The sequence below is a fragment of the Hyperolius riggenbachi genome, chromosome 8 (genome assembly GCF_040937935.1).
Source record: "Hyperolius riggenbachi isolate aHypRig1 chromosome 8, aHypRig1.pri, whole genome shotgun sequence".
NCBI classification, from domain to species: domain Eukaryota; kingdom Metazoa; phylum Chordata; class Amphibia; order Anura; family Hyperoliidae; genus Hyperolius; species Hyperolius riggenbachi.
In genome coordinates this window covers 46,676,460-46,703,859 of record NC_090653.1, presented here as the reverse complement: position 1 = coordinate 46,703,859, position 27,400 = coordinate 46,676,460, and the positions used below count along the sequence as shown (strand labels likewise).

The 27,400-nt window shown below is 43.0% G+C and overlaps 1 protein-coding gene across 1 annotated transcript; it reads left to right on the top strand.

Moving 5' to 3' along the window:
• Window positions 1-239: 239 nt before the first annotated feature.
• LOC137528115 (signal-regulatory protein beta-2-like) lies at window positions 240-19,789 on the top strand. Its single transcript, XM_068249398.1, has 5 exons — window positions 240-540; window positions 6,099-6,416; window positions 9,210-9,332; window positions 14,212-14,234; window positions 18,840-19,789. Exons 1-5 carry the CDS (start codon window positions 531-533, stop codon window positions 18,975-18,977), a joined length of 612 nt encoding a protein of 203 aa, XP_068105499.1. The 5' UTR covers window positions 240-530; the 3' UTR covers window positions 18,978-19,789.
• Window positions 19,790-27,400: the final 7,611 nt, after the last annotated feature.

The following is a 27,400-nucleotide window of genomic DNA, read 5'->3' as shown; positions in this document are numbered from 1 at the left end:
ATGTGTGTGTGCAAGGATTCCCAGTTCTGTTTCTCACTACTGCAGTAAGATTGTGTGGGAGTGTCTGAACACCTGCAAGGTGAGTGCCTCATTAGTGGAGTATTTAAGATCCAGACTTCCCAGCAGCCTTTACTGTCGCATTGTTTGTCCTCCCTGCTTGTGCAGCCTCAGTGCTTGTTCCTGTCTTGCCTGAGTCCTTGGATTTATAATCTGTCTGTTTTCTCCAGTCCTGCATGACTTCTTGGAGTTATAGCCCGTGTGTTTGCTTCTGTCCTGTATGCTGAATTCTGGATGAATATCTACATACCTGCTGGTGGACTTGAAGTTATCAATACTGTCTGGGTAAATACTCCTGCAAAGCTGCTTCATGAGCATAATGTTGCATGCTTGTTCCTGAACTGTCTGGAATCTACCTTGAATATTTTTCATGTACATACCTTCACTGTAAATAAAACATCACTTTGCATCAAATCCTGGGCATCTGCATCTTTGGGAGTTCATCTGCACGAAGCTAAGCCTCGCCAGACAGAATGCCTGCTGGTGAGCATGACAATAACAACAGATACTGTTCCTTGTTACTGTTTGAAAAAAAAAGTATATATTGTTTGCTTGTAACATTGATTTTGTGAAATTTCAATGCCAATATATTTCTGGATATGTATTATCTCTTCTGTATGCTACTGTATACATATATTTTGGCAAATAAAAATCAATGCTTAAAAAAATACCTTTTAATGGCTAGCTGATAGAGTTAAATGATGCAAGCTTTCAGGGATCTAGTCCCCTTCTTCAGGCATATTTCCAGATGTTTGCTGAAGTAAAACACTGACGCAGGTAAAAAAAACTGGAATTACCGTATATACTCGCAAGCAAGCCGAATTTTTGACCCCCCAAAAGTGGGCCAAAAGTTGGGGGGTCGGCTTGTTGCGAGTGATGTGCCAGAATGGGTAGGTGGGTGGGCGTGGTAGTACCCCTCCCCGCTCCCCCCCCCGCGGCCGCCGCCGCCGCCATTACCTTAGGCGGCGCCGCTTCCTCTATCCCCGTCCTGCTCCGGTACCTGACTCACAGCAGCGCGTCCCTCGGCAGCTGCTGTGATGACGGAGGAAACCATAAAGAGCGGTTCCCATAGTAACGGCATCGCCGCTACAGGAAGCCGCTCTCTATGGTTTCCTCCGTCATCTCAGCAGCAGCCGCCGAGGGGCGCGCTGCTGTGAGTCAGGTACCGGAGCAGGACGGGGATAGAGGAAGCGGCGCCGCCTAAGGTAATAGCAGCAGCGGCTGCCGCGGGAGGAGCGGGGAGGGGCACTAACAACCTACCCACCCACCTACCCATACTGGGACTATACTGGGGCACTATGCTAGCCATACTGGGGCACTATGCTAGCCATACTGGGGCACTATGCTAGCCATACTGGGGCACTATGCTAGCCATACTGGGGCACTATGCTAGCCATACTGGGGCACTATGCTAGCCATACTGGGGCACTATGCTAGCCATACTGGGGCACTATGCTAGCCATACTGGGGCACTATGCTAGCCATACTGGGGCACTATGCTAGCCATACTGGGGCACTATGCTAGCCATACTGGGGCACTATGCTAGCCATACTGGGGCACTATGCTAGCCATACTGGGGCACTATGCTAGCCATACTGGGGCACTATGCTAGCCATACTGGGGCACTATGCTAGCCATACTGGGGCACTATGCTAGCCATACTGGGGCACTATGCTAGCCATACTGGGAACTATCCTAGCCATACTGGGCAATATACTAGCTATACTGGGGCACTATGCTAGCTATACTGGGGCACTATGCTAGCCATACTGGGGCACTATGCTAGCCATACTGGGAACTATACTAGCCATACTGGGAACTATACTAGCCATACTGGGAACTATACTAGCCATACTGGGAACTATACTAGCCATACTGGGCAATATACTAGCTATACTGGGCAATATACTAGCTATACTGGGACACTATACTAGCTAAACTGGGCACTTTACTAGCTATACTGGGGGACTACCTACCTATACTGGGCACTTTACTAGCTATACTGGGGGACTACCTACCTATACTGGGCACTTTACTAGCTATACTGGGGGACTACCTACCTATACTGGGCACTATACTAGCTATACTGGGGGACTACCTACCTATACTGGGCACTATACTAGCTATACTGGGGGACTACCTACCCATACTGGGCACTTTACTAGCTATACTGGGCACTATACTAGCTATACTGGGCACTATACTGTCTATGCTGGGACACAATGGGGGGGATCACGCGGCCAGCATTTCCTACCCCCGGCTTATATGGGGGTCAATCATTTTTTCCTGGTTTTCCAGGTAAAAGTTGGGGGGTTGGCTTACATGCGGGTCGGCTTGCTTGCGAGTATATACGGTACTCAAAAATGCAAAACATGGTTCCTGTGGGAACAAGTCAAAATATATTTTGACTTGGCTCCCACGCCGCCGTCCTCAGTCTTCTGCAGCTCCGGTACCGGGTCCCGTAACTTCAACTAGTCACGGCCAGTCTGACGTAAGAGAAGTGCGCCCTCTACATATCTCTCAAGCGACTGCTGGAGAGATACATAAAGAGCACACTTCTCTGTGCTCTTTGACCCAACTTGGGTTGAACACAGTCCTGTTTTTTTAAGCATTTATACATGAAAGAAACAGCGAGAGATAAGGTTTCACTACAGGGGAGTGCAATGGTTAATTATTTCTGATTATGCTGAGTTTTATAGTTTAAATAGAGTGTGGTTTGTAAACTGTAATTATGACAGAATGATGCAGTTATATATATAAAAAAAAGCCATACAACTGAAAATAAAAATATGAGACTCTTTTCTTTGAACTTTGCTACTAATATTCTATTCATTATCAGTACTACACATGCAATGTATGCAAAATAATTTCTTTATCTGCACTTACAGTTAAAAAATAAAGTATTTTTTAATCTCTAGCCATAAGGCATACATTGTCAATTCACCTATAACAAACATGAAATTACTTAAAGCGGAATATAACCCTGCATTTCAACTTTGCTCTAAAACATTATTTACAGCATATTATATGCAACCAGCATTTTTTTTTTACTAAACCAGCATTGGAAGGGTTACACACAGAGCTTTAAAGTTCTGTGGAGAGAAAGGCTGCAGCAGCCAAAATTTAGATAGATACATTTAAGTAAACACAATGTAACAAGTGAGGAATGTGACTCATTCTCTCTCTGTGTCCGGGAGCTCCTGCACAGAGTGTGAGTCACATTCCACACTTGTTACATTGTGTTTACTTAAATGTATCTATCTAAACTTCGGATGCGGCAGCATTTCTCTCCACGAAACTTTAAAGCTCTGTGTGTAACCCTTCCAATGCTGGTCTAGTAAAAAAAAAATGCTGGTTGCATATAATATGCTGTAAATAATGTTTTAAAGCAAAGTTGAAATGCAGGGTTATATTCCGCTTTACATGGAACACCTTTTGCTTTTGACACGTTATATATTAATATATTAATTTGTATGTTCTTCTGCTGTGTATCTGCCACTGAATTCATGGTGCCTACCATAACATCTTTATAGTTCCCGATGTTATTTCTTCTTCCTGATTACCAAAATGTACAGGCCTGCAGAGCTTAGGATTCCTCCAGATTCCTCCAGTGCTCATACAATTACAGGAGTCTTGTCTTAGTTCTGTTTTATTGTATACTAGAAATAAGCCTGTTTGTTTAAAGGATACCCGAGGTGACATGTGACATGATGAGATAGACATGGGAATGTACAGTGCCAAGCACACTAATAACTATGCTGTGAACCTTTTTTTTCTTTATCTGCCTGAAAGAGTTAAATATCAGGTATGTAAGTGGCTGACTCAATCCTGACTCAGACAGGAAGTGACTACAGTGTGACCCTCACTGATAAGAAATTCTAACTATAAAACTCTTTCCTAGCAGAAAATGGCTTCTGAGAGTAGGAAAGAGATAAAAGGGGTCAATAGTTCATAGATTTTAGCTCTGGCATACTTCAATGAATGTGTCATTGAGCAAAAACAAGAAAACAGTTGAAACTTAAAAAGTAGATTTAAACATAAAATAAGACTGTGGAATATCTTAACCTTCCTGGCGGTAAGCCCGAGCTGAGCTCGGGGTAAGCCGCCGGAAGGCACCGCTCAGGCCCCGCTGGGCCGATTTGCATAATTTTTTTTTTGCTGCACGCAGCTAGCACTTTGCTAGCTGCGTGCAGTGCCCGATCGCCGCCGCTACCCGCCGATCCGCCGCTATCCGTCGCGCCGCAGCCGCCCCCCCCCCCCCAGACCCCGTGCGCTGCCTGGCCAATCAGTGCCAGGCAGCTCTATGGGGTGGATCGGAATCCCCTTTGACGTCACGACGTCGATGACGTCGGTGACGTCATCCCGCCCCGTCGCCATGGCGACGGGGGAAGCCCTCCGGGAGATCCCGTTCTTTGAACGGGATCTCCGGATCTCCGATCGCCGCCGGCGATCGGAGGGGCTGGGGGGATGCCGCTGAGCAGCGGCTATCATGTAGCGAGACTTTGTCTCGCTACATGAAAAAAAAAAAAAAAAATTTAAAAAAAAAGATTTGCTGCCCCCTGGCGATTTTTTTGCAAACCGCCAGGAGGGTTAATAAGTCATTTTTAGGAGAAGAAAGATAGATGCAATTGTTTATTTGATTAGCTTATTTTTACTTCGGGTGTCCTTTAAAAACAGGCGCTAGGGTTTGGCCCTGATTCCCTTACCCCTTCTATCACCTTTTCTCCCTGCAAGGCGATGCGCACAAAAAGGTTGCACGACACGCGCACTCATGACCACGCTCCCTGATGCTCGCAAGCCACACAGCCGCAATGCATGCACACACGCCCGCCTCCATGCACTCATCCTCCAGTGCTGTGCCAAGTCTGTCCGGGTGCCGCACATACACGTTTGGCAAAATGCACAGACACAGGAGGACGCAGAGACGCCGAGATTATTATATAGGATAAAGAGATTCATTTTTATTTTTAACATGAATGAATGCACAAGAACTGCTCTTTTAATTAATTGTCGTTTTACGTAAAACAAGATGAAACACAATTATTGCTGAGAAGTAAGTATTTCTCGTCAGTTCCACTCTGTGCAATTCAAGAATAAAAGTACAATGCAGTGAGGCATCACCAGCGAGAGACTTGGATTTAAAAAAAAAAATGGCAATTTAGGCTCACAAGCAATTAACTTCCATTTGCAGAGCACAGAGTTTAGGGCAATTAAACTCAGCAAAAATATCAGCAATGCCGGTTTAGCACACATTGGGCTTGATTCACAAAGCGGTGCTAACTGTTAGCACGTCTGTGAAACCCCCCTTAACGTCTAAACGAGCTTTTTGCGCGAAGTGTCCATTAAAGCCTATGGGACTTTGCATGCACAAAACTTTGCGCGCGGAACTTAGCGTGCGATCTGGTTCAGAAATTCGGTGCTAACCTACCTAGCACCCTGGTTAGCACGTCTAAAGACTTTAGACGTGCTAAGTAGGTTAGCACCGCTTTGTGAATCAAGCCCATTGTGTGTTGGTTTCATAAATGTATGGGCCTGAGGGGAAGCCCCTCATAGAGAGAGACTGGTTTCATATTGGTTCTGACCAGAGAATATTACCAGCACTATTTCAGTTTCCAGACCAGATCTTGTGGTTCTGATCCAGAATATGGAAGGCCAGAAGTTAAATGTTTTTTCTGTTTTCTTATATTGAAATCTGCAGTGCTGACTTTGTGACTTTTGCTCCCGTTGCCTACATTTCCTTACGTACAGTTTTTTTTTCTTTAATGTAGTCTTTTTTCAAATTTTCTTAAGTTTAAAACTGTCCATCAGAGATACAACCTTGATTGTACAATCTAACCAATTCCATGTAGTGGAAGAGTTAATTGAGTGAAGATTCTTTGAATGAACACTTTAGGAAGTGCCTCATATTACAGAGAAGCTCTAAGATTGTACAGTCAAGATTATATAATCTTTTAATACTGTACTATCCTTGTTCTTAGTTCTGCACATTTGAGCTTGTTGTGGTTGTTCCCTTATGATATCTATTATGCTTAAAAAACAGGTTCTGACATTCCAAGGGTGGTGATGGAGCAGCCGGCAGTCGTCAGTGCTCAGTCAGGAGAGTCCGTGACTATAGAATGCAACGTGACAAACAAGTCTTCGGCCTACTTTGTGACCTGGTCACTGGGCTGTGGGAATCGCACACCTCTCCCTAATAGTGACAGAGTGCTCTACAGATCTTCAAACCAACACATTACCATACAGAACTTAACTGAGGAGGACTCTGGGACATATTATTGCCATGTGGAAGGAGCAGAGATGGGATTAGTAAGTGGGAATGGAACAAGACTGAAAGTAACTGGGAAGCCATGTCCAACAGGTATTTATAAATGAACTGCTTTGAGAAATAATATAGGTGTCGGCATGGGGGACGTAATTTAGGAAGGGAAATACTTCACAATATTTCTGCATTTTGCTTTTCCCGTCTTTTTTTTTTTTTTTTAATTCAGAAATCGTGCAAGCACTAAACTTATATTTAAAGAGAATATGTACTCTACAATTCTTACAATAAAAAGCATACCATTCTATTCATTATGTTCTCCTGGGCCCCTCTCTGCTGTTTCTGCCACTCACCCCTGCTGCAATCCTGGCTTGTAATTGCCATTTTTATGCAGTGTTTACAAACAAAAGACATAGCAAGTGATAGGCTAAGAGGAGCTCGGTGTGTGATTCATACAGAGTGTGCAGGGGGCCTGGAGAGGGTGTGTATAGCTTCTATCCAATCACAAGCAGCACAGCACATGCCTGCCTGACTGCCTCAGCCCAACAAAGCTGACAGGAGAGAAGATTAGATCATATAACAGAGATAATACAGCCACTGTGCAACTAGGAAAGGCTGCAGTTAGACAGAGCACATTAGAACAGGTATAGGAACTTATAGGATAGAAGAAATAAGGCTCAACATTTTGTTACAGAGTCTCTTTAAGGCCGGTTTCACATGAGCTTTCATGTAATTCTTGGCAGCGAATCAAATCATGAATGAGGCTCTCTAGCGCTCACTTCCTGTGGCCAAAATATGTATTACAAGCAAGTGTATTGCCAAAATCTGCTACTGCACACCGCAACACAAATTTTAAAATATCTGCAAGGCCATTGACTTACATGACTTCCGGTCAATGCACATCGCCGTGGATGACCCATAACGTGTTGATGCTTTTGCATCAGATGCAATGCTTCCGGTGCAGCGTAATGTGCATCCCTTGATTAAGGTCGGGCTATTGGACATGGAGCTTGCGTTGCTATAGCAGTGCATCTTCATGAATCAAGCCCAGTATCACTGTGGAGTAACATGAGTTGAATTTAACTTTGCAACACGCCTGCCCTATACTTGTGCCTCAGATTTGAACTTGTGCTGTAGAATTCATTAGTATTATTTATTGTATTTATTACAAGGATCAAGGTACAAGATCATGTGACAGAGTGAAGGTCTTAGAGATCCAATTCAGTCTGTGGGAAGGGTACTCGATGAAGGGGATGCACAGGGGCGTAGCAATAGGGGTTGCAGAGGTTGCAACCGCATCGGAGCCCTTGGGCCAGAGGTGACATGAGGGACCCTCTGGCAAATACAGTATTAGCTCACTATTATTATTATTATTTATTGTATTTATAAAGCGCCAACATATTACGCAGCGCTGAACATTAATTTAGGTTACAGACAATATTTAGGGGTGACATACAGCAATATGACAATACAGGAATACAAGAAAACCAGATCACACAGCACAGTATGAGTACCAGGTAATGCTTAGTCAGTCACTGGATTGAGCATGGAGTTAGGCAAGTTAGGTTCACTCAGATGCATAGCATGGGTTCACAGTAATGGAGGTGCATTATCAGGTAGGACACAAAAGGAGGAGGACCCTGCCCAAGGCTTACAATCTAGAGGGAGAGGTAAGGACACGAACGGTAGGGGACCAGAGTTCAGCTGTAGGTTTAGAGCACTTGGGCCTGTGCTCATAATAATCACTTCTATAGATACTTTGAACAGTGGTAATTATTAACAAACTGTTGCCCATTCCCCTTCTTACACCTCTTATACTGTAGTTGCCATTGGCAGGTTTTGGTACGCTGTATCAATTGTTACGTATAGAGTGCTTGGGGGGCCCCATTGTAAAACTTGCATCGGGGCCCACAGCTCCTTAGCTACGCCACTGAGGATGCATGATCAAATTGGATATGCTAAAAGGGGATGGAGGTTTAAGCATAGTAAGTTAGGGCATAGATGCAGGGGGGAGGCGATCTTGAAAAGGTGCGTTTTGAGGGCCTGTTTGAAGGTGGTGAAGAATATGTGTGTGTGTGTGTGTGTGTGTGTGTATGGTGGTGTCTGATTGGTGTTGGAAAGGAGTTTCAGAGGGTGGGGGCAGCTCTAGAGGTCCTGCAGTCATGCATTGGAGTGAGAAATATGCAGTTTTCAGGCGCAGGTAGTTGGAGGATCGGAGGGGGCGGCCAGGTATATGTTTGTGGACTAGTTCAGATATGTAGGTTGGGCAGGTCTTGTGTACAGATTTGTAGGCTAAACACAGAATTTTGAAACTGATCCTGAAATGAAAAGGGTGTCAGTGGGGGATTTACAGAGGGTAGTCGTGGAGGTGGAGCAATGGGAAGAGTGTATGAGTCTGGCTGCAGCATTCGTGGCAGATTCTAGGCAGGCAATGCAGTTCAGAGGGAGGCCTGACAGAAAGGAGATGCAATGGAAGCAGAAAGATTTGGTTGTCCATTCAAAATAATGGGAAGCATGAGAAATGCCCGTGGCGGATTTTGGAGATGTTGCGCAGGTGGAAGTTGCAGGACCGCCTAACGTTTTGGATGTGTGATGCAATGGAGAGCCCAGGAGAGACACCTAGGCAGAGGGCTTAGGAGGTGGGGCGAATTGTCTTGTTGTCAACCGTGATGTGCCCATGGTTTTTCCTTTGTGGCTAAAGGAGTGGTGGAGGTCATAGAGATGTTCTGGAAGTGAGCAAGAAGTGGCTAAAATGACAAATGTGATTGTTTCAGCCTGGCTATAAAAGCTCTGATAGGGCAACATTTATCTGTTGCTTGTAGGTTTATAATATATGTACTAAGGCTGTGATGTTCTGTTGTGTGTTGCTTTCATCTAATTCTCCTGTTTCAGATAAACGAAGGAAGGTAGAAGGAGAGGTACATAAGAAGGTGATTGTCCTCAGCACTCTTGTAGGACTTCAGACTTGTGTTATAATCATTCTGCTGGTGGCGCTTATGAAGTATTATCTCCCAGGTGAGGAATATTTCAATTTTCAATTAAAGGAGATTTCTAGTTGAAGTCTATGGACTATCTCCTAGTTTTAATGCTTCTGCTTCCTACTCCCCCCCCCCCCCCCCCCCATGTAAGCAGTGCTTGTATGAGATAAAGAATACAATCTGATTACTGGTTTTTTTCAGTGAACTAAAGGGCCACTATCACCCAAACTGTATAAAATGTAAATAGGGCCAGGACAAGGCTCTCCAACACCAGAGGCAGAGGATCCGAATTCCCCCCCCCCCCCAGTTAAGGTAGTCACATCTCCCCAGTCAGGGCCGGCCTTTGACCTGAGCGACCGGAGCGATCGCTCAGGGCGCCGGCTTCCAGGGGGGCGCTGCGCCGCATTCCTTCCGCCCTGGCCGCATATTGTGCTCACTGCTGAGGCGGCTGCGGGCTCCGGCTAGGTTGCGTCTGGGTCTTACTCTGGCTCCGCCCCCTGGTGGTGATGGGGGCGAAGACCAGCAACTGCTGCGGTGCTCTCTTGGAGGCAGTGTGAGACTCCGCCCCGCGATAGGAGGATGGAAGCGCGCACCGCGCAGTACGTGTGCCAGCCACCGCGCCCTGGCTGTGACTGACTGTCCTGCTCGAGACCTGGCCATCTGCATATGCATAGCCTGGGCGCGCTACCAGTAAAATTGAGAATTGCGCAAAAAAAGCGCATATGCATAGGTAGAATTTAGTTAGTGTTAGGTCCCCTCCCATGGAGGAAAGACTTCTTCGACAGTGGGAGGGACAAGTACCTAACAAATTGCAAATGGTTAGTGAAACTAACATCCTCCAAGTGGTAGACAGGTCATGTGTATGCTCATTGTGTATTTGAATCCCATGAGTGGGGTGTGCACTTTTTTGCAGGTAAGCACTCATCTGTTTTTAAGTAGCGCTGTTCATTTCTTTGCTATGTTTGACTGATTTATTTCTGGTCAGCTGCTCCCACTTAATAGTTTTTCTTTTGGTGTATATGCAGAGCCTCTGTTTGGGTTCAAGGTGCGTTTGCAGTTTCTGGGGGGGCTCAGCGCATCTCTGAGCTGAGGCCATTCAGAGGCGGCCTGGTGATGCGCTGATCCCACTTTTTTTTTGCGCAATTCTCAATTTTACTGGTAGCGCGCCCAGGCTATGCATATGCATAGGTAGAATTTAGTTAGTGTTAGGTCCCCTCCCATGGAGGAAAGACTTCTTCGACAGTGGGAGGGACAAGTACCTAACAAATTGCAAATTGTTAGTGAAACTAACATCCTCCAAGTGGTAGACAGGTCATGTGTATGCTCATTGTGTATTTGAATCCCATGAGTGGGGTGTGCACTTTTTTGCAGGTAAGCACTCATCTGTTTTTAAGTAGCGCTGTTCATTTCTTTGCTATGTTTGACTGATTTATTTCTGGTCAGCTGCTCCCACTTAATAGTTTTTCTTTTGGTGTATATGCAGAGCCTCTGTTTGGGTTCAAGGTGCGTTTGCAGTTTCTGGGGGAGCTCAGCGCATCTCTGAGCTGAGGCCATTCAGAGGCGGCCTGGTGATGCGCTGATCCCACTTTTTTTGCGCAATTCTCAATTTTACTGGTAGCGCGCCCAGGCTATGCATATGCATAGGTAGAATTTAGTTAGTGTTAGGTCCCCTCCCATGGAGGAAAGACTTCTTCGACAGTGGGAGGGACAAGTACCTAACAAATTGCAAATTGTTAGTGAAACTAACATCCTCCAAGTGGTAGACAGGTCATGTGTATGCTCATTGTGTATTTGAATCCCATGAGTGGGGTGTGCACTTTTTTGCAGGTAAGCACTCATCTGTTTTTAAGTAGCGCTGTTCATTTCTTTGCTATGTTTGACTGATTTATTTCTGGTCAGCTGCTCCCACTTAATAGTTTTTCTTTTGGTGTATATGCAGAGCCTCTGTTTGGGTTCAAGGTGCGTTTGCAGTTTCTGGGGGGGCTCAGCGCATCTCTGAGCTGAGGCCATTCAGAGGCGGCCTGGTGATGCGCTGATCCCACTTTTTTTGCGCAAGTTCAAAACTTGGCAGGAGTATATCTAAGGGACCGCATGAACTCTTTCTGCATAGAGGTTCTAACACTGCATGCATCCAGGGTGTGCTGTGCTGTCCCTGGGATTTTCTGTGCCCAGATGTCTTCCTGCTGTGGCTTCTACTAAGCTTCAGTACCATGAAATCCCCCTCTGGCATGTTATGTGCATCTTTGGTCTCAGAGATGACACACACAGCATTGCTTATTAGGCCAGATTGAAATCTAATATAGGCCATTATTACTATTATTAGAAATCTGTTTTTATTTTATCATGTAATGTTGATCCTATTGCTATATGAATCTTATTACTATATACTACCTGTTACCCACTAAGTGTGTGTGTGTGTGTGTGTGCGTGCGTGCGTGCGTGCGTATATGTGTGTGTGTGTGTATGTGTGTGTGTGTGTATATGTGTGTGTGTGTGTGTGTGTGTATGTGTGTATATGTGTGTGAGTGTGTGTGTGTGTGTATATGTGTGTGAGTGTGTGTGTGTGTGTATATGTGTGTGTGCGTGCGTGCGTGCGTGTGTATATGTGTGTGTGTATGTGTGTGTGTGTGTGTGTATATGTGTGTGTGTGTATATATGTGTGCGTGTGCGTGTGTGTGTGTGTGTGTGTGTGTATATGTGTGTGTGTGTGTGTGTACACGGTGTTTGTGTGTACCGTACACACACCGTGTGTGTGTGTGTGTGTGTGTGTGTGTGCACGCGCGCACACGACGAGATGAAAGAGGGGGGCACCAAAATCAGGTTTCGCTCAGGGCGCTGTGAAACCTAAGGCCGGCCCTGTCCACAGTAGCCAGATTCACTCATAGGTAACCAGATTCTCCCTCAGTATCAGTAGCCTGATGTCTCCCCCAAGTATAGGTAGCCTTGATTCCCCATACCCCCTCTTCCCAATATAGATAGCCAGCTCCCCCTCAGTATAGGTCATTTGATGCCCCCCCTCCCCCCACAATAGAGCTAGCTAGATTCACCCCTCAGTATAGGTAGCCATTTTCCCCCCAACACTAGTGTAGGGAACGTGGATTCCACCTCAGCATAGGTCACCTGATGCCCCCCCCCCCCTTTAAGTATAAGTAGCCAGACTTCCACACCAGTTTAGCTAGCCAGATCTCCCTCAGTATAAGTCACCTGATGCGCCCCCCCCTCCAGTATAGGTAGCCAGATCCCCCTCAGTATAAATCACCGGATCCCCCCCCCCCCCAGTATAGGTAGCCACATTACACCCCAGCATAGGTAGTCAGATTACCCCCTCTGTATCAGTAGCCTGTGGTGCCCCCCTCCCCTACAGTATAGGTAGCCAGATCACACCCCTCTCCATGGGAAAGTTGTGCACGAGTGCGTTCATTCTACCAGGCATACACAGACCGTACTCACACATGCGCAGTCCGCATGCAGTTGTCCACAGCTGTGAGTGTGGCCCGAAGATGAAGACCCTATGCTGGTATGGTGGGCTATGGTAGAGTCACTCCTCACTTCAGGTGTGCTTTCATTAACACAAATGGGATCTCACTATGCTTCCAGCAGCCCTGCCTGTGGTCTGATATAACCAAGGGTTGAAAAAATATTAACACCGAATAACCGCGTTTTTTTAATTAATTACGGGACAGACCTACAGATTCACTTCTGATTTCAACCCTGGTCATCCTCAGTAGATCTAGCCAAGAGAGTGGATTTTTAATCACCCTTATATAAACCACAGTGGTCAGACAGTCCACTGAGCACATTACCAGAGAAAGATTCTGAGGGTGTGTTAAGGTTCTTCATGTTAGATTTGAAATCATGTGACAGCATGAATTTCGCATAATTCTAATTTTGCATCATAGTTTACAGTTACAATGTAAAATCGTAATGTATTTAGTTTTAAACCATAATCAGGAAGAGAATCATATGTGAATGGTTAAGTTTTGCAACAGTTCTGCAATCAATTCAGCTGATCTGCACACACAATTTTACTGGAGGGTGGCCGACTGCACCCCCCCTCCCCTTATGATCTGACTCACCGGATGTTGCGGCCAGTAGGGCTCGTTGTCGCTCTTAGGGTATGGGCCACCCCATAGCCTCTCTGGCACTCTCCAACAGTCTTCAGCTTTTGTAACATCTACATTATAGACAGCTTTCAAACTTTAGAAAAAAGCAGAGGACGCCTCCACAGTTACTGAGAAGGAACATGACTCCAACATAACACAAAGTAAGCAGAAAAGTATTCAAAATATGACAAGCAATAAAATCAGTATCCAGGTTAGGTCAGTCAGGTACTCCTTATTTTTACTGTGTCTTTGTTGCTTGCAATGTATTGATTGCCAAGTGATTTCGTAGTTAAAGCGGAATATAACCCTGCATTTCAACTTTGCTCTAAAACATTATTTACAGCATATTATATGCAAAAAGCATTTTTTTTTTACTAGACCAGCATTGGAAGGGTTAAACACAGTGGAGAGATATGCAGAAGTTCAGATTGTTACATTCTATTTAGTTAAATGTATCTATTGAGAAATGTTACACACTCTTTGGCTGTCCTCCAGCTCCTTCTCAGACAGAGAGAGTGAATCACATTCAACACTTAGATACATTTATGTAAACAAAATGTATCTATGTCAGCTTCGGATGCGTCTGCAGAAATCTCCAGGAACTTTAAAGCTCTGTGTAACGCTTCCAATGCTGGTCTAGTAAAAAAAAAATGCTAGTTGCATATAATATACTGTAAATAATGTTTTAGAGCAAAGTTGAAATGCAGGGTTATATTCCACTTTAAGGTGAGAACAAGTTATTGAGATAATTAATGAGCAAATAATTGTACCTTTGGGCCTTGTTTCTAATTTTCCTTTTACTGCTCTTAACAGGTTTCCTGGTCTCCAAGAGTAAGGTATGTTCTAGATATATAATAAAATATCTATGCATATGCTTTGGACCACAAGGGGTTTAAATATTTTTTTCTTAAATTGATATATTCAATTTTTTGAGCGTAGCCTTGTAAACAAATAAAACATCCATTTTATTTACACTTACAATATTTAAAATGTACTTGTATGTGAAAATCTAATCATCAATATATTCCCAATCAATGCATGTGCGTCATCTGGAAAGTAAAGACCGTCTTTTTTTAATAGGCTTGCTATAGGTATAGAGGATGTATTTTAATGTAATATTACTTTTAGCCACTAGATGTCCCCACATAATATATACTGTGAACAAAGTATTGAGAGTAAGTAATAAGGTAATATCAAACTCTTTTGAGAAATTTCCTACTTGGTGGGAGCTTTAAAAATATTTTATTGATACGGTTCGAAATCATCTACTTGGAGTAAACTCAGGAGATAAGTTAATGGGATATGGCTTAATGGCCCATATGCAATTCATTTTTTTCTCCAGAGTTTTATCCTAAGTGATGATTTTTCATCTTCTTTTTAAAATAACTTTTCAACATTTTGCAAATTGAAAAGGTACCAAAAGTAGAGGGAAAAGCACTATCAAAATTATTTTGTTTATTTTCTTACTTGCTTGCGGTTTAAAATACATTTTATTGACAAAGTGTGAAAATATGAACTTGGAAAAAAACAAGGAGGGAAAGTTAATTGCATATGGGCCAATGTCTCCACACAATCAACTCCTTTATTTAACCACTTCTCATTCCAGGGTTTTTTCCCCTTTAAGATTCCTAACAATTTTGTCATTTCAGCTGTGACTATTGTTACATCAATAACTTTTTGACTACCGTATTTTTCAGACCATAAGACGCTCCGGACCATAAGATGCACCTAGATTTGAAGGACAAAAACCAGGGGATTTGTTTTTATAGGATTTATATATACTGAACCTGATGCGCCCATGGTGCAGGGGCGTCTTCTGGAGATTCTCCCCCCAAGCACCTTATGTCAGTGTCTTGAAGCAGAGATTAGACTGTAGGCTAAAATCTTTGATCTGCTACAATACATTGCACAACAAAGTCCATTGGTACACTAGACTCAACAATCAGTATTTACCAGCCAAATTTACCAATAAATGTCAACCAATAACACATTAGGGCAGCTGAAATAATAATAATAATAATAATAAAGTGCTAAGTGCAGTCAATGCATATAATAAGAAACCAGCTATACTCAGTGGATAACAACTGAAAAAGTGATATAAGCATAAATAGCAGCTATAAACAGAGTGTGCTCCCACATACAAACATAAACACAGTTGTGAAACCACATTACCACCACATGCAGAGAAGCCCATCTGTGAATAAAAGCAGCTTTCCCCAGGAAGACCAGTGAAAAGCACTATCAGTGTCAGATGTGCAGCCGGTTAAGATCACTCTCAGTCGGTGCCGGGAGCGGCGGTTCTATTCTCAATTCTTCGGCAGGCACGGTCACATACTATGTCTTTAAGAGACCCTTGCTTGATGAGGTCATCAACCAAGGCCCCTTAGCTACAGTATGTCATCGTGCCTGCCGAAGTATTGAGAATAGAACCGCCGCTCCCGGCACCGACTGAGAGTGATCTTAACAGGCTGCACATCGGAGGGAGGGATGAGAGGATCAACAGGGGCCATTACTGTTGTCACTAGGCTAGACGGGCTGTCATTGAAGAGCAGGTGAGAGCGGAACGGGCTGCCACCACTGCGCACCAGAGAGAGGGAGGGATCAGCGGATCACTGGGGGCCATTGCCGCTGTAACTGCACCTGAAAAAGAGCAGGGTCAGTGACACTGATCAGGCGGCAGCTGCTGCGCATTAGAGGGAGTAAGGGCCCAACAGACTGCCAGGGATTCATTTTAGGGGAGGCTTTGGAGCCACGTTCGGACCATAAGACGCACCAACATTTCCCCCCTTTTTTTGGGGGGGGGGGGGGGGGGGGGGAAGTGCGTCTTATGGTCCGAAAAGTACGGTACTTATGCCATCGAAGTCATACACATGTAGTTTTTTTCAGGTCAATCTAGGCTTTCTTTGGAGAGTATTTGTTTTCAAGAATTTAATTTTACAGGCATTTTGATATGGAACAAATAGGTGTAAGTGCAGAAAATACACATTTTTTTTCATATTTCACCATTCACAAATTTTACATGAGAAGTGCAACAGTTATAAAACATATCAAAATAGGTTACTTGTCTTTTCCCGGTTAAATTAATAGCCTACGTGCCATATTTCATCACCAGTTGGGAATGTTGCAGACCATTATCGGCAGCTTGCTTGTTTGTAGCGATTGGACCCGATTGCTATGGCGCACAGTTTGGGGACCCCAGTGCTGTACAGATACATTGCTAGGCAACAGCACAGGAATGCATATGTACAGTGTTGGGTCCCGGAGCTGTCGCCCTATCAATTGCGTGCAATCGCTACTGGACGGCAGCCATTACAGGTGTCCGCTAATATTATGGCTAAGTATAGGTGACACAAGGGGTTAATTAGTTATGTAGGAGTTAATATTTTACGTGGGGAGGGAAGAGATACACTTTATTATTTAATGGGGACACTGTCACTTTAATACTTTTGTTTACTTTTTTTAATTCTTGGTATCATTCACAGTTAAAGTCATTGGGAACCGCTTTATAAAAAGAAACCAGATACTTACCTAAGGAGAGGGAAGGCTCTGGGTCCTAATGAGCCTTCCCTCTCCTCTGCCAGTGCCGTCGGTGCAGCGCTGCCTCCCCCGTTCAAATCCCCCACCGCGAGGGACTTCGGAAGTCTTTGGGAGCTGAGTCCTCCCGAACGCAGGCAGCTCCATACTGCGCATGCACGATTGCGTGCTAGAGGGCGCTCGCAGTATGGAGTGGTCCATCTTCGGGAGTACTCAGGCTCCCAAAGACTTTCCAAAGTCACCTTCCCCGGTGAAAGGAGCAGTATTTGACCAATTTAGTCAAATACTGCTCCCGGGGACAGCGCAGCACAGAGGTCACCGGGAGAGTAGAGGGAAGGCTCATTAGGACCCAGAGCCTCCCCTCTCCTTAGGTAAGCATCTGGTTTATTTTTTATAAAGCGGATCCCAATGACTTTAAATGAATGCACGTTCGTGCACGAGCAGGACGGACGGGGGCGTGCACGTGCGGGAGCTCTCAGCAGCCTTTTAACTGCAGGACGTGAATTTCACGTCCTGAAATCTACAGGGAGGCCAATTAGGACAAGTGGTTAAACATGAAAGCAAACAGGTCTTACTTTATGGATGACCCTCCTAAAATAAAATGTTTCCTTAACTGATTAAAAGAAAAAGGTCTTCACTCTCCAGATGATCCTCATATATGAGATAGAAACAATAATAATACAAATAATGGGTGATGGGAACAACCTGTACCTTGTACACTTCTACATTTGTCTATTTCCTAAGTTCTACACTTGTCTATTAATACATTCTACACTTGTCTCTTTAGTACATTCTACACTTGTGTCTTTAGTACATTCTACACTTGTGTCTTTAGTACATCCTACACTTGTCTCTTTAGTACATTCTACACGTAGCTATTTTGTACATTCTACACTTGTCTCTTTAGAACATTCTACACTTGCCTCTTTTGTACATTATACACTTGGCTCTTTAGTACATTATACACTTGGCTCTTTAGTACATTTACATTTACACTTGTGTCTTTAGTACATCCTACACTTGTCTCTAGTACATTCTACACTTAGCTATTTAGTACATTCTATACTTGTCTCTTTAGTACATTCTACACTTAGCTATTTAGTACATTCTATACTTGTCTTTTTAGTACATTCTACACTTGTCTCTTTAGTACATTATACACTTGGCTATTTAGTACATTCTATACTTGTCTCTTTAGTACATTCTACACTTAGCTATTTAGTACATTCTATACTTGTCTTTTTAGTACATTCTACACTTGTCTCTTTAGTACATCCTACACTTGGCTCTTTAGTACATTCTACCCATGGCTCTTCAGTACATCCTCCACTTTCCTTCTTAGTACATGCTACCATTGGCTCTTTAGTACAGCCTACACTTGGCTCTTTAGTACATTCTAAACTTGTCTCCTTGGTACATCCTACACTTGGCTCTTTAGTACATTCTACACTTGGCTCTTTAGTACATCCTACACTTGGCTCTTTAGTACATCCTACACTTGGCTCTTTAGTACATCCTACACTTGGCTCTTTAGTACAGTCTACACTTGGCTCTTTAGTACATCCTACACTTGGCTCTTTAGTACATTCTAAACTTGTCTCCTTGGTACATCCTACACTTGGCTCTTTAGTACATCCTACACTTGGCTCTTTAGTACATCCTACACTTGGCTCTTTAGTACATTCTACACTTGGCTCTTTAGTACATCCTACACTTGGCTCTTTAGTACAGTCTACACTTGGCTCTTTAGTACATCCTACACTTAGCTATTTAGTAAATTCTACCCTTAGCTCTTTAATATGTTTTACACTTGGCTCTTTAATATGTTTTACATTTGTCTCTTTGGAATATTAAGCGAGTGAAATTAACTATGATGAAATATGTGTAATCTCTCTCAACTCATATAGGATGAGGCAGAAGAGATGGTGGCTGATCATGGACTTCATTATGCTGAGATCTTGAGAAAGGATGCCCCACAGCACCCCAGGACCAGGCTTGTGGAGGACACGGTCACATACACAGCTATAAGCACTTGTAAAAAATAAGCCTCTTATCTCGCCTCTCTATACAGAGTATTTTCATCTAAAATGTCAAGATATGTAGGAGATATGTGACAGAAATAGGGGAGGCTCGTGTGTATGAGAACTCATAGATAGGCATAGGACCTGTTTGGTCAGCTGATACATTTGCAAAGCTTGGATTTCCTGTTATTACTTCCTGCTTTAACACATGATTATGACCAGCAAATCAGAGTCTTACAAATCTATAATGAAACACAGCTTTTCTATGAATTCTCATAGACACAAACATCATTAGTCAATATTATTGGAGGCTGAAACTACTGACTGGCCCATGAGGTTATCATCAATAATATATCATTATTTTGTATAAATGTGCATCTGTGTGCAGCACAGGGCCATTTTATAGCTAAGGTAAAAAAGCAGATGCCTAGGGTTACACCTGCAGGAAAAGACACCACAGATCTCTTCTTAGCACACTGGGCCTGATTTAATTCACTTTTTCTCCTACGTTTTCTCCCAGGTGATATTTTCTCATTAGAAATAAAATGCCTTTTAAAGTGGTACAAAACCCAGCATTTCTTCTTTGCTTTAAAAGATTATTTACAGCATATAATATACTACCACAATTTTTTTTAGCAGGACAGCATTCAAAGGGTTAAAGCACAGGACTTACTTTTTCAATAGAATGCTTCCTGCAGGGAGATTTGCATTCAAACGGGTGATAACATTATCTTGTGTTTACTTAATTGTAGCAGAGAGGAATGTAAACATTCCCTGACTGTGTACATAAACTTCTTCTAATGTGTCCTGGACAGGAACACTGCTCAGAAATCACTACTGGGTACAATACAATATAAATACACCAGTTATGAATAAAATGTAATGGCAGCTTTTAGAGCAAATAAAACTGTACTTTGGGAACTTGTAATTTCTAAATGAATAATAATACTTATACCCAAAAGCAAATACGATAAGTGTATGGGATATCAAAAGTAGGAAAACACATTTTTATTGAATATTACGTTAGAGTTTAATAATGCTTTAAGCCATCAGCAAGCCAGAAAATACACAGAATAATTTTGATGGCACTTTTTCAATTGCAGAGGGAAAAAAGTTATTTTAAACAGAAGATGGAAAATCATCAAAATTTAAAAGAAAAAGTTAATTTGATCAGGCCCACTGTGTTTTATGGAATTCTTATGCTAGGACTACACGGTTAGTTTTTTTTAGCTGATTAGATGGTTCGATAGATAACATGTCCGATCTCCCTTTCGATCCTTTGGCCACTCGTTTTCTGATAGAAGTGAATGGAAAAAGATAAGAAAAACGAGCGGAAGATAAGAGAATTGACTGCAGATTCGAGCGGCAAAAACAATCAAGAGCAGAAACGCACAGCAGAAATGAACCGTGTATTCCCAGCATTATACACAACTGGTAGTTCCATTAAGAAAGGGCGGAGGGTAGTTTTAACACCTAAGTGATTGCTGTCACTAAGGAGGCATAAATAGTGTAAGAATGAGATTGTAAGTGCTAATAATGTGTTATTAAGTGTACATTGTTTTAGATTTAGCAGTAGGAGAACAGAGGCGCCAGCAGGATAAAAGTGGATAAAAACTTTAAAATTTGCTGGGAGGAAGTGGTGGACTTACCTCCATAAAGCAGACACGAAAGACTGTCTGAATAGTAGTCACATTTATTAATTAGTACCCCAAAACAGTGCAACGCGTTTCGCAGGCCCAGCCCGCTTTATCAGGCAATAAAAATGGGGACAAGACAGAATTTCAGCAATAGCAGGTGTAGCGCCTCAGCGCCTGAGGCGCTATTGCTGAAGTTCTGTCTTGTCCCCATTTTTATTGCCTGATGAAGCGGGCTGGGCCTGCGAAACGCGTTGCACTGTTTTGGGGTACTAATTAATAAATGTGACTACTATTCAGACAGTCTTTCGTGTCTGCTTTATGGAGGTAAGTCCACCACTTCCTCCCACCAAATTTTAAAGTTTTTATCCACTTTTATCCTGCTGGCGCCTCTGTTCTCCTACTGCTATACCGTGTCCACCCCTGGTGGAGGGGTGATCTACCCCCTTTCGCATCTACAGAGAGCGACTTCTTATCCCTGAGTGAGGACAGGTCTAATCTCCTCACCTGCCTATACAGTGGTTGCCTGTGTGGTAACCCATGTTTGTGAGTATAATTTTCTCACGATAACCTTTAATTCATTTATGCTTAACATACTACACTATATTGGGCTCTCGGTTTCTCTACACTTTATTGTTTTAGATTTGGTCTGAATTTCCATGCAATTATTCCAACCTTTACTTTACCACTAAGGTGTTTTTCCCCTTATGGACCAGAGCAATTTTAAATTTCAGTGCTCCTCCCACTTATTCATCAATACCTTTATCACTATTTATCGCACAGAAATGTTCTATATATTGTTTTTTCCGCACTAATTAGGCTTTCTTTGGGTGGTTGTAAGAAAGGGCGGAGGGTAGTTTTAACACCTAAGTGATTGCTGTCACTAAGGAGGCATAAATAGCGTAAGAATGAGATTGTAAGTGCTAATAAGGAAAAATAAGCAAAAATTGAAAAAAATATGCTATTTCTCAATTTTCAACCCCTATAGTTTTAAAAGAAACAATGTTACTGTAGATAAAACTTACCCATTGTATTTTCACATTTGTCCAAGCAATCACGACATTTTAAATAATGTTCCTATTACAATGTATGTTGACAATATATTATTTGGCAATAAAGGTGTATTTTTTCATTTTATGTTTTTGGTTTTTTCATTGTACTTTATTAATAATTACAATACCTAATTTGCAAAATAACAATAATATACCCTTATGGCATACATATTGGATATAAAAAGCTAAGTCCCTAACTTAACAATTTAATATATTCTTTTTTTCTTTTTTTACAAGTCATTTATTTTGGTAGCTATGGGGGTAAGGCAGGGGCAGGAAGGGGTTGATGATTTCTATTTATGTGTGTAGGGTTTTTTTGTTGTGTGTATGTGTACTTAACTTTTTCCACTAGATGACTGAACCACAGCTTTCTTTGTTGAAAAGAAAGTGAAAGTTATTTTTTTTTCACTTTGAATGCATAATATCTGCTGTTTGTTACAGCAGATATTATCTTATCTTACTAATATTATAAATGAAAAAGTTTGAATGTTTGTATGCTTTCTACGCAATCACACAACAATGGCTAAACGGATTTGAATGAAATTTGGCACACACATAGAACATTACCTGGAATACCATATAGGATACTTTTTATCCTCATAAACAAAAAGTAGAGACAATTGGTCATTGGGTGACTGGGGTTCAAATTCAGTAAAGGGGGTGTAGCCACAAACAGCCATTTAGATTTGTTTCATTTCAATGCAAACTATTGATGCCAAAGACAGCAAAGCTCACAAACTTGAGTGATTGAGTACTTGTGTGTTAGGGTTAGAAAAAGTGAGCAGAGCCAAGGCAGCCAAATACATACCCGGGCAACGTCGGGTCATCAGTGGGCAGAGACAAATACAAACGTCACTGGGAAAATGTCAACTGTAGACATTCTTACACTGTTTATGGTATGATTCTCAACCTTTGCACAGTTGGTCACTGGTTGACTGGGATTAATATTGAGTAAAGTGGGTGGAGCCTACAAAAAAACAATCAAAATTCACCTATTGATTTTCTAGGGGAATATTTCATTGCTGCCATTCTTGCACTGTTAATGGCACAAGTCTCACACCTGATACAGTTGGTCATTGGGTGACTGGGGTTCAAATTCAGAAAATGGGGTGCAGCCACAGATTTGTTTAATTTCAATGCAAATTACTGATCCCAAAGACTGCAAAGCTCACAAACTAGGTCATTGAGTAATGGACTAATTGTGTGTTAGCGTTAGAAAAAGTGTGTTGAGCCGACACCAGTCAAATATATACCTGGGCAACGCCGGGCCTCAGCTAGTTTGTTAACCTCCTTGCCGGTCTAAAAAATCCGGCAAGGAGGCAGCGCCGCACTTTTTATTTATTTATTTTTTTTTTTAAATCATGTAGTGAGCCCAGGGCTCGCTACATGATAGCCGCTGAGCGGCGGCATCCCCCCAGTATGCAGGAAATCCCGTTGAGAACGGGATTTCCTGCAGGGCTTCCCCGGTCGCTATGGCGACGGGGCAGGATGACGTCACCGTCATGGACGTCGGGACGTCACAGGGAATCCCGAACCGCCCCTCAGCGCTGCCTGGCACTCATTCGCCAGGCTGCGCAGGGGTCTGGGGGGGGGGGGGCGGCTCGTCACGGCGGGTCGCGGCGAATTGGCGGTGAGCGGCGGCGATCGCGTACTACACGCAGCTAGCTGCGTGTAGGAAAAAAAATTATGCAAATCGGCCCAGCGGGGCCTGAGAAATCCTCCTGCGCAGGTTACCCCGAGCTCAGGATAACCGGCAAGGAGGTTAATAAGGCTTTTAGATTGGCCTTAAGAACATATTTTCCAATACACCAATCAGTCTTCTAATTGTTGCCAGGCGTGACACTCATAGACTTCACTTCGATAGATGACTCCTGGGACTTCCAGGCGTAGACATAATGCCTTCCACATGATAAGTAGTTAAATAGGCAGCCTGTTCACAAACAGTCTATTTTGATTTTCTTATAAATTGGCTTTACACCCCTCAATGCAAAAATACAGAGACATGCTAAAATACATTTTAGCCAACTGCATTGAAGTCAATGGGCATGAAAAAAAACCTTTTGAAAAAAACTCTAATTTTTGCAAAAACCTATATCTTGTGAAAATCGATTACATTTTTGCAAAACGTTCACCTCAGGCAAATATCTAAATTTCTATGGGAAAATTACTTTGGAGAAAATTCAAGATCAACCCCTATAATCTGTGTATCCTACTCAAAGTTATTTTGAGAAATTACATAATTTCTGTAAATAACCTGTTAATTGGCTATCAGTACTTGTAAAACTATTTACTGTAGGCTACAATCTTCTGATTTATCACAGGGCTAAGGGGCAAAGGAACAAAAGGTGCTGTGTTTGGGGAACGAAAGGGCCAGAAATGGCTAGGGTGCAGCACATTAGCTAAGTGGTTATATCTCTTTTCTTATAGTTCTGGGGTGCTGTGTTTAAGCTTCATGTCAATGCAGCTGAACAAACAGTTACCAGCATTCTGCAGTCCGGTGACACGTGTTGCAGAGAGGACAGACAAAGGGGCATCACAGTGAAATATAAGATTTTGTGATTTCCCTAAAAGCAAGTTTCTATTAGAAAGAGCAACACATATTAGACAGTGCTTTGGTTCACAAAGGTCATCTGGATAATTTATAGCCCAGATACAGATCCTGCCATGCCAAGACAAGGGAAGCTTGGCTGCGTGATCAGGGCTAATATCTTTCTTCTCTCCGTCAGCTCACAGCCCCATCCTCTTAGTGCAAGTTCATTCAGGAGAAATTACTGCTGTGAGAGATCGCGGAAAAGCCGCCGCGTGTGCTACTGAGGAGGCGGCTGATTCCACGTCCAGCGTGGCGGTTTGCACGCGGAAGCGTGTGTCTAGTGGCAGGGCGGAACGCGGAAAAGCCGCCGCATGCAACAACAGTCAGGCGGCTGGTTCCGCGTCCAGCGCGGCGGTTTGCACGCAGCAGCGTGTGTCTGGTGTGGCTGGGTCTGTTAGTGCACACAGGTTTAGGAATACACGCGCGTGCGCTGAGAGGCAGAATTCTTATACTAGGCAGGGAGAGTCAGCTGACCACGCCGATCAGCTGACTCCTGAGCAGGATACTATTGGTTGAGCAATTAGGGGTGGTGCTGGAGAGCACTACTCCATATATAGTTTCTGCTGGCCAGTTGCAAGTTGTCTGCCGTTGCGATCACTACGTGGAAGCACTCAGACCTCAATCAGATCCTACAGTGTGTTTGAACCAGGTGGACCTGGGAATTCACACTTAGCCAGATTACTTGAACTGTTATTCTGTTTATGCTCAGACTAGTTCCAGGGTGTAGAGACCAAGGACCTCACACCCAGCTTAGGGAACTGTACTATCATTTGTGTTATACTCCAGACTAGTTCCAGGGTGTAGAGACCAAGGACCTCACACCCAGATTAGGGAACTGTACTATCATTTGTGTTATATTTCAGACTAGTTCCAGGGTGCTGAGACCACGGACCTCGCACCCAGACTAGGGAACTTTATTATCATCTGTGTTATTTTTCAGACTAGTTGCAGGGTGCTGAGACCACGGACCTCGCACCCAGACTAGGCATTGTTTGATATCTATTATGACTTATTGCTTTTCTGACTACTCCTCTGACTTCTGATTCGGTACCTCGCATATCTGATATTCCGTTGCCAGATCCTCTTGCCTTGGATACCGAATCAGCCTTCTGTCTTTGTACTTATCTGTCAGTGTGTTGCCGACCTGGCGAGCCCGACCTCGAGAGCTATCTCTCCTATTAAGAGATAGTCTCCAGACCAGATAGTGACATCCACCTTCAGGTGTCACTCACTCTCTGGCCTTCCCTATCTTCCGCCTGACTCCACCCCTTGAGGAGTCTTGGGCTGCTGGAAGGTTCCTGTGCTCTCAGAGCAGTGTCTCTTTACTGTCTATTATCACCTGCTCAGCAGGTGCATTACTCAAAGTACTACTGTTGCACCAAACACTCACATACCAAAAGGTGTCCAGAGGTTAGCAATATATCTGTATTATCGGTGATTCTGCAGATCATCAATAATCGGGTATATATCTGCATTCTTGGTGATACTGCAGATCACCAATAATCAGATTCTCTCTGCGTGCTGACACCGATCGTTACAACTGCACTTTTGAATGTCTTAGGTAAATAAATAGGCTGCCTGTTTATTTACCGAACACCTTTTACAGCATAATGAGAATGGACTTACATTGCTCTGAGCTGACAAGAGGAGAGAGATGGCTATAATCATGCAGCATAACTAATGCAGAATCCATCCTTTCCTTTGCCTTGCGAAGGGACACAGGATCTGTATCTGAGCTGTAAATTACACAGATGACCTTTGTAAACAAAAAGCACTATCTGATATGTGGTGCTCCTTCTAATAGAAACTTACAATTATGGAAATCCCAAAAGCTCATATTTCACTGTAATGCCCCTTTAACCTGACAGATACATGTCAAATTGCACAAAACATTGCCTCTAACACCTCCAGCTTATGCCCTAAATGTTCTCTGCTAAACTCAACCTTCCTCCACTTACTGTGGCAACGTTTCCCAATCATTGACTTCTGGAAGCAAGTAATTACATTTTTAACATGGGCTTGCTAGTAACCCTTGACATTAAAATGTTTATATTTAACCTAGCTGATGAAGACACTAACAAATTTGACAAAGCCTTCATTGTAGAAACAACTTTTGCTGCCAAGCAATGTATCGCTTTTCGATGGTGGCCCCCAATCGGTCCTACGATATGCGATTGGAAAGCTGAAGTCAAGAGCTTTCTACCTTTTTAAAAAAAGTGTGTAACAACACAGGGTCTGCCCAACCAAATTTAACCAGATATGGGATTGCTGGCTAACAAACACCAATTTGTAACCCAATTTTGTGACTTCCTCTCAACATATCTCTGTGGTTCTTCTCTTTTTAAACGTAAAGGACAACTGAAGTGAGAAGAATATGGAGATTGCCATATTTAATTGCTTTTAAACAATACCATTTGCCTAGGAAGCTCTGCTGGTCTATTTGGCTGCAGTCATGTCTGAATCACCCCTGAAACAAGCATGCAGCTATTCTTGTCAGATCTGGCAATAATGTCAGAAACATCTGATCTGCTGCATGCTTGCTCGGGGTCTATGGCTTAAAGTATTAGAGGCAGAGGATCAGCACGGCAGCCAGTCAACTGGTATTGCTGAAAAGAAAATGAATATGGCAGCCTATCTCTGTCACATCAGTTGTCCCTTAATTCTCTCTATCAGTTTTTGGTTATGTAAACTGTAGACTCGCTCTATTTTTGTCATATTAATGACTAACGCCATATATGCTTTGTGTTTGTACCTTTTGAACCTGTACACTGTATTGTTTAGCGCCACTACCATTTTTCAATAAAACCTTTATTCACTGAAAAAATTGCACACAAACAGTACATTGCTAAGCTGATAAAAGCAAATGGCTGCTAATTTTAATTTAATTCATTAAATTAAATGTAATTCATTAATGTTGAATATTTTGAAAGGGTCATAGTGGAGAAACAGAGGGGCATAGCAACATTGGGGAAGCCTCTTTCAAGTTAACTTTTTTTTTAACTTTAGTTGTTTTTTAACTAAATAAATCTTAAATTTTATCTAAAAAAAAAAAAATGAAGGCCCGGTCCACACTATGCACGGTTGCAGAATGCAATCTGTGGTCCGGGCTCCGGTTTTCTAAACCGGAAAGCAAACGGATCCGTGCTGCCCTTTTGCAGCATACGTTTCAGA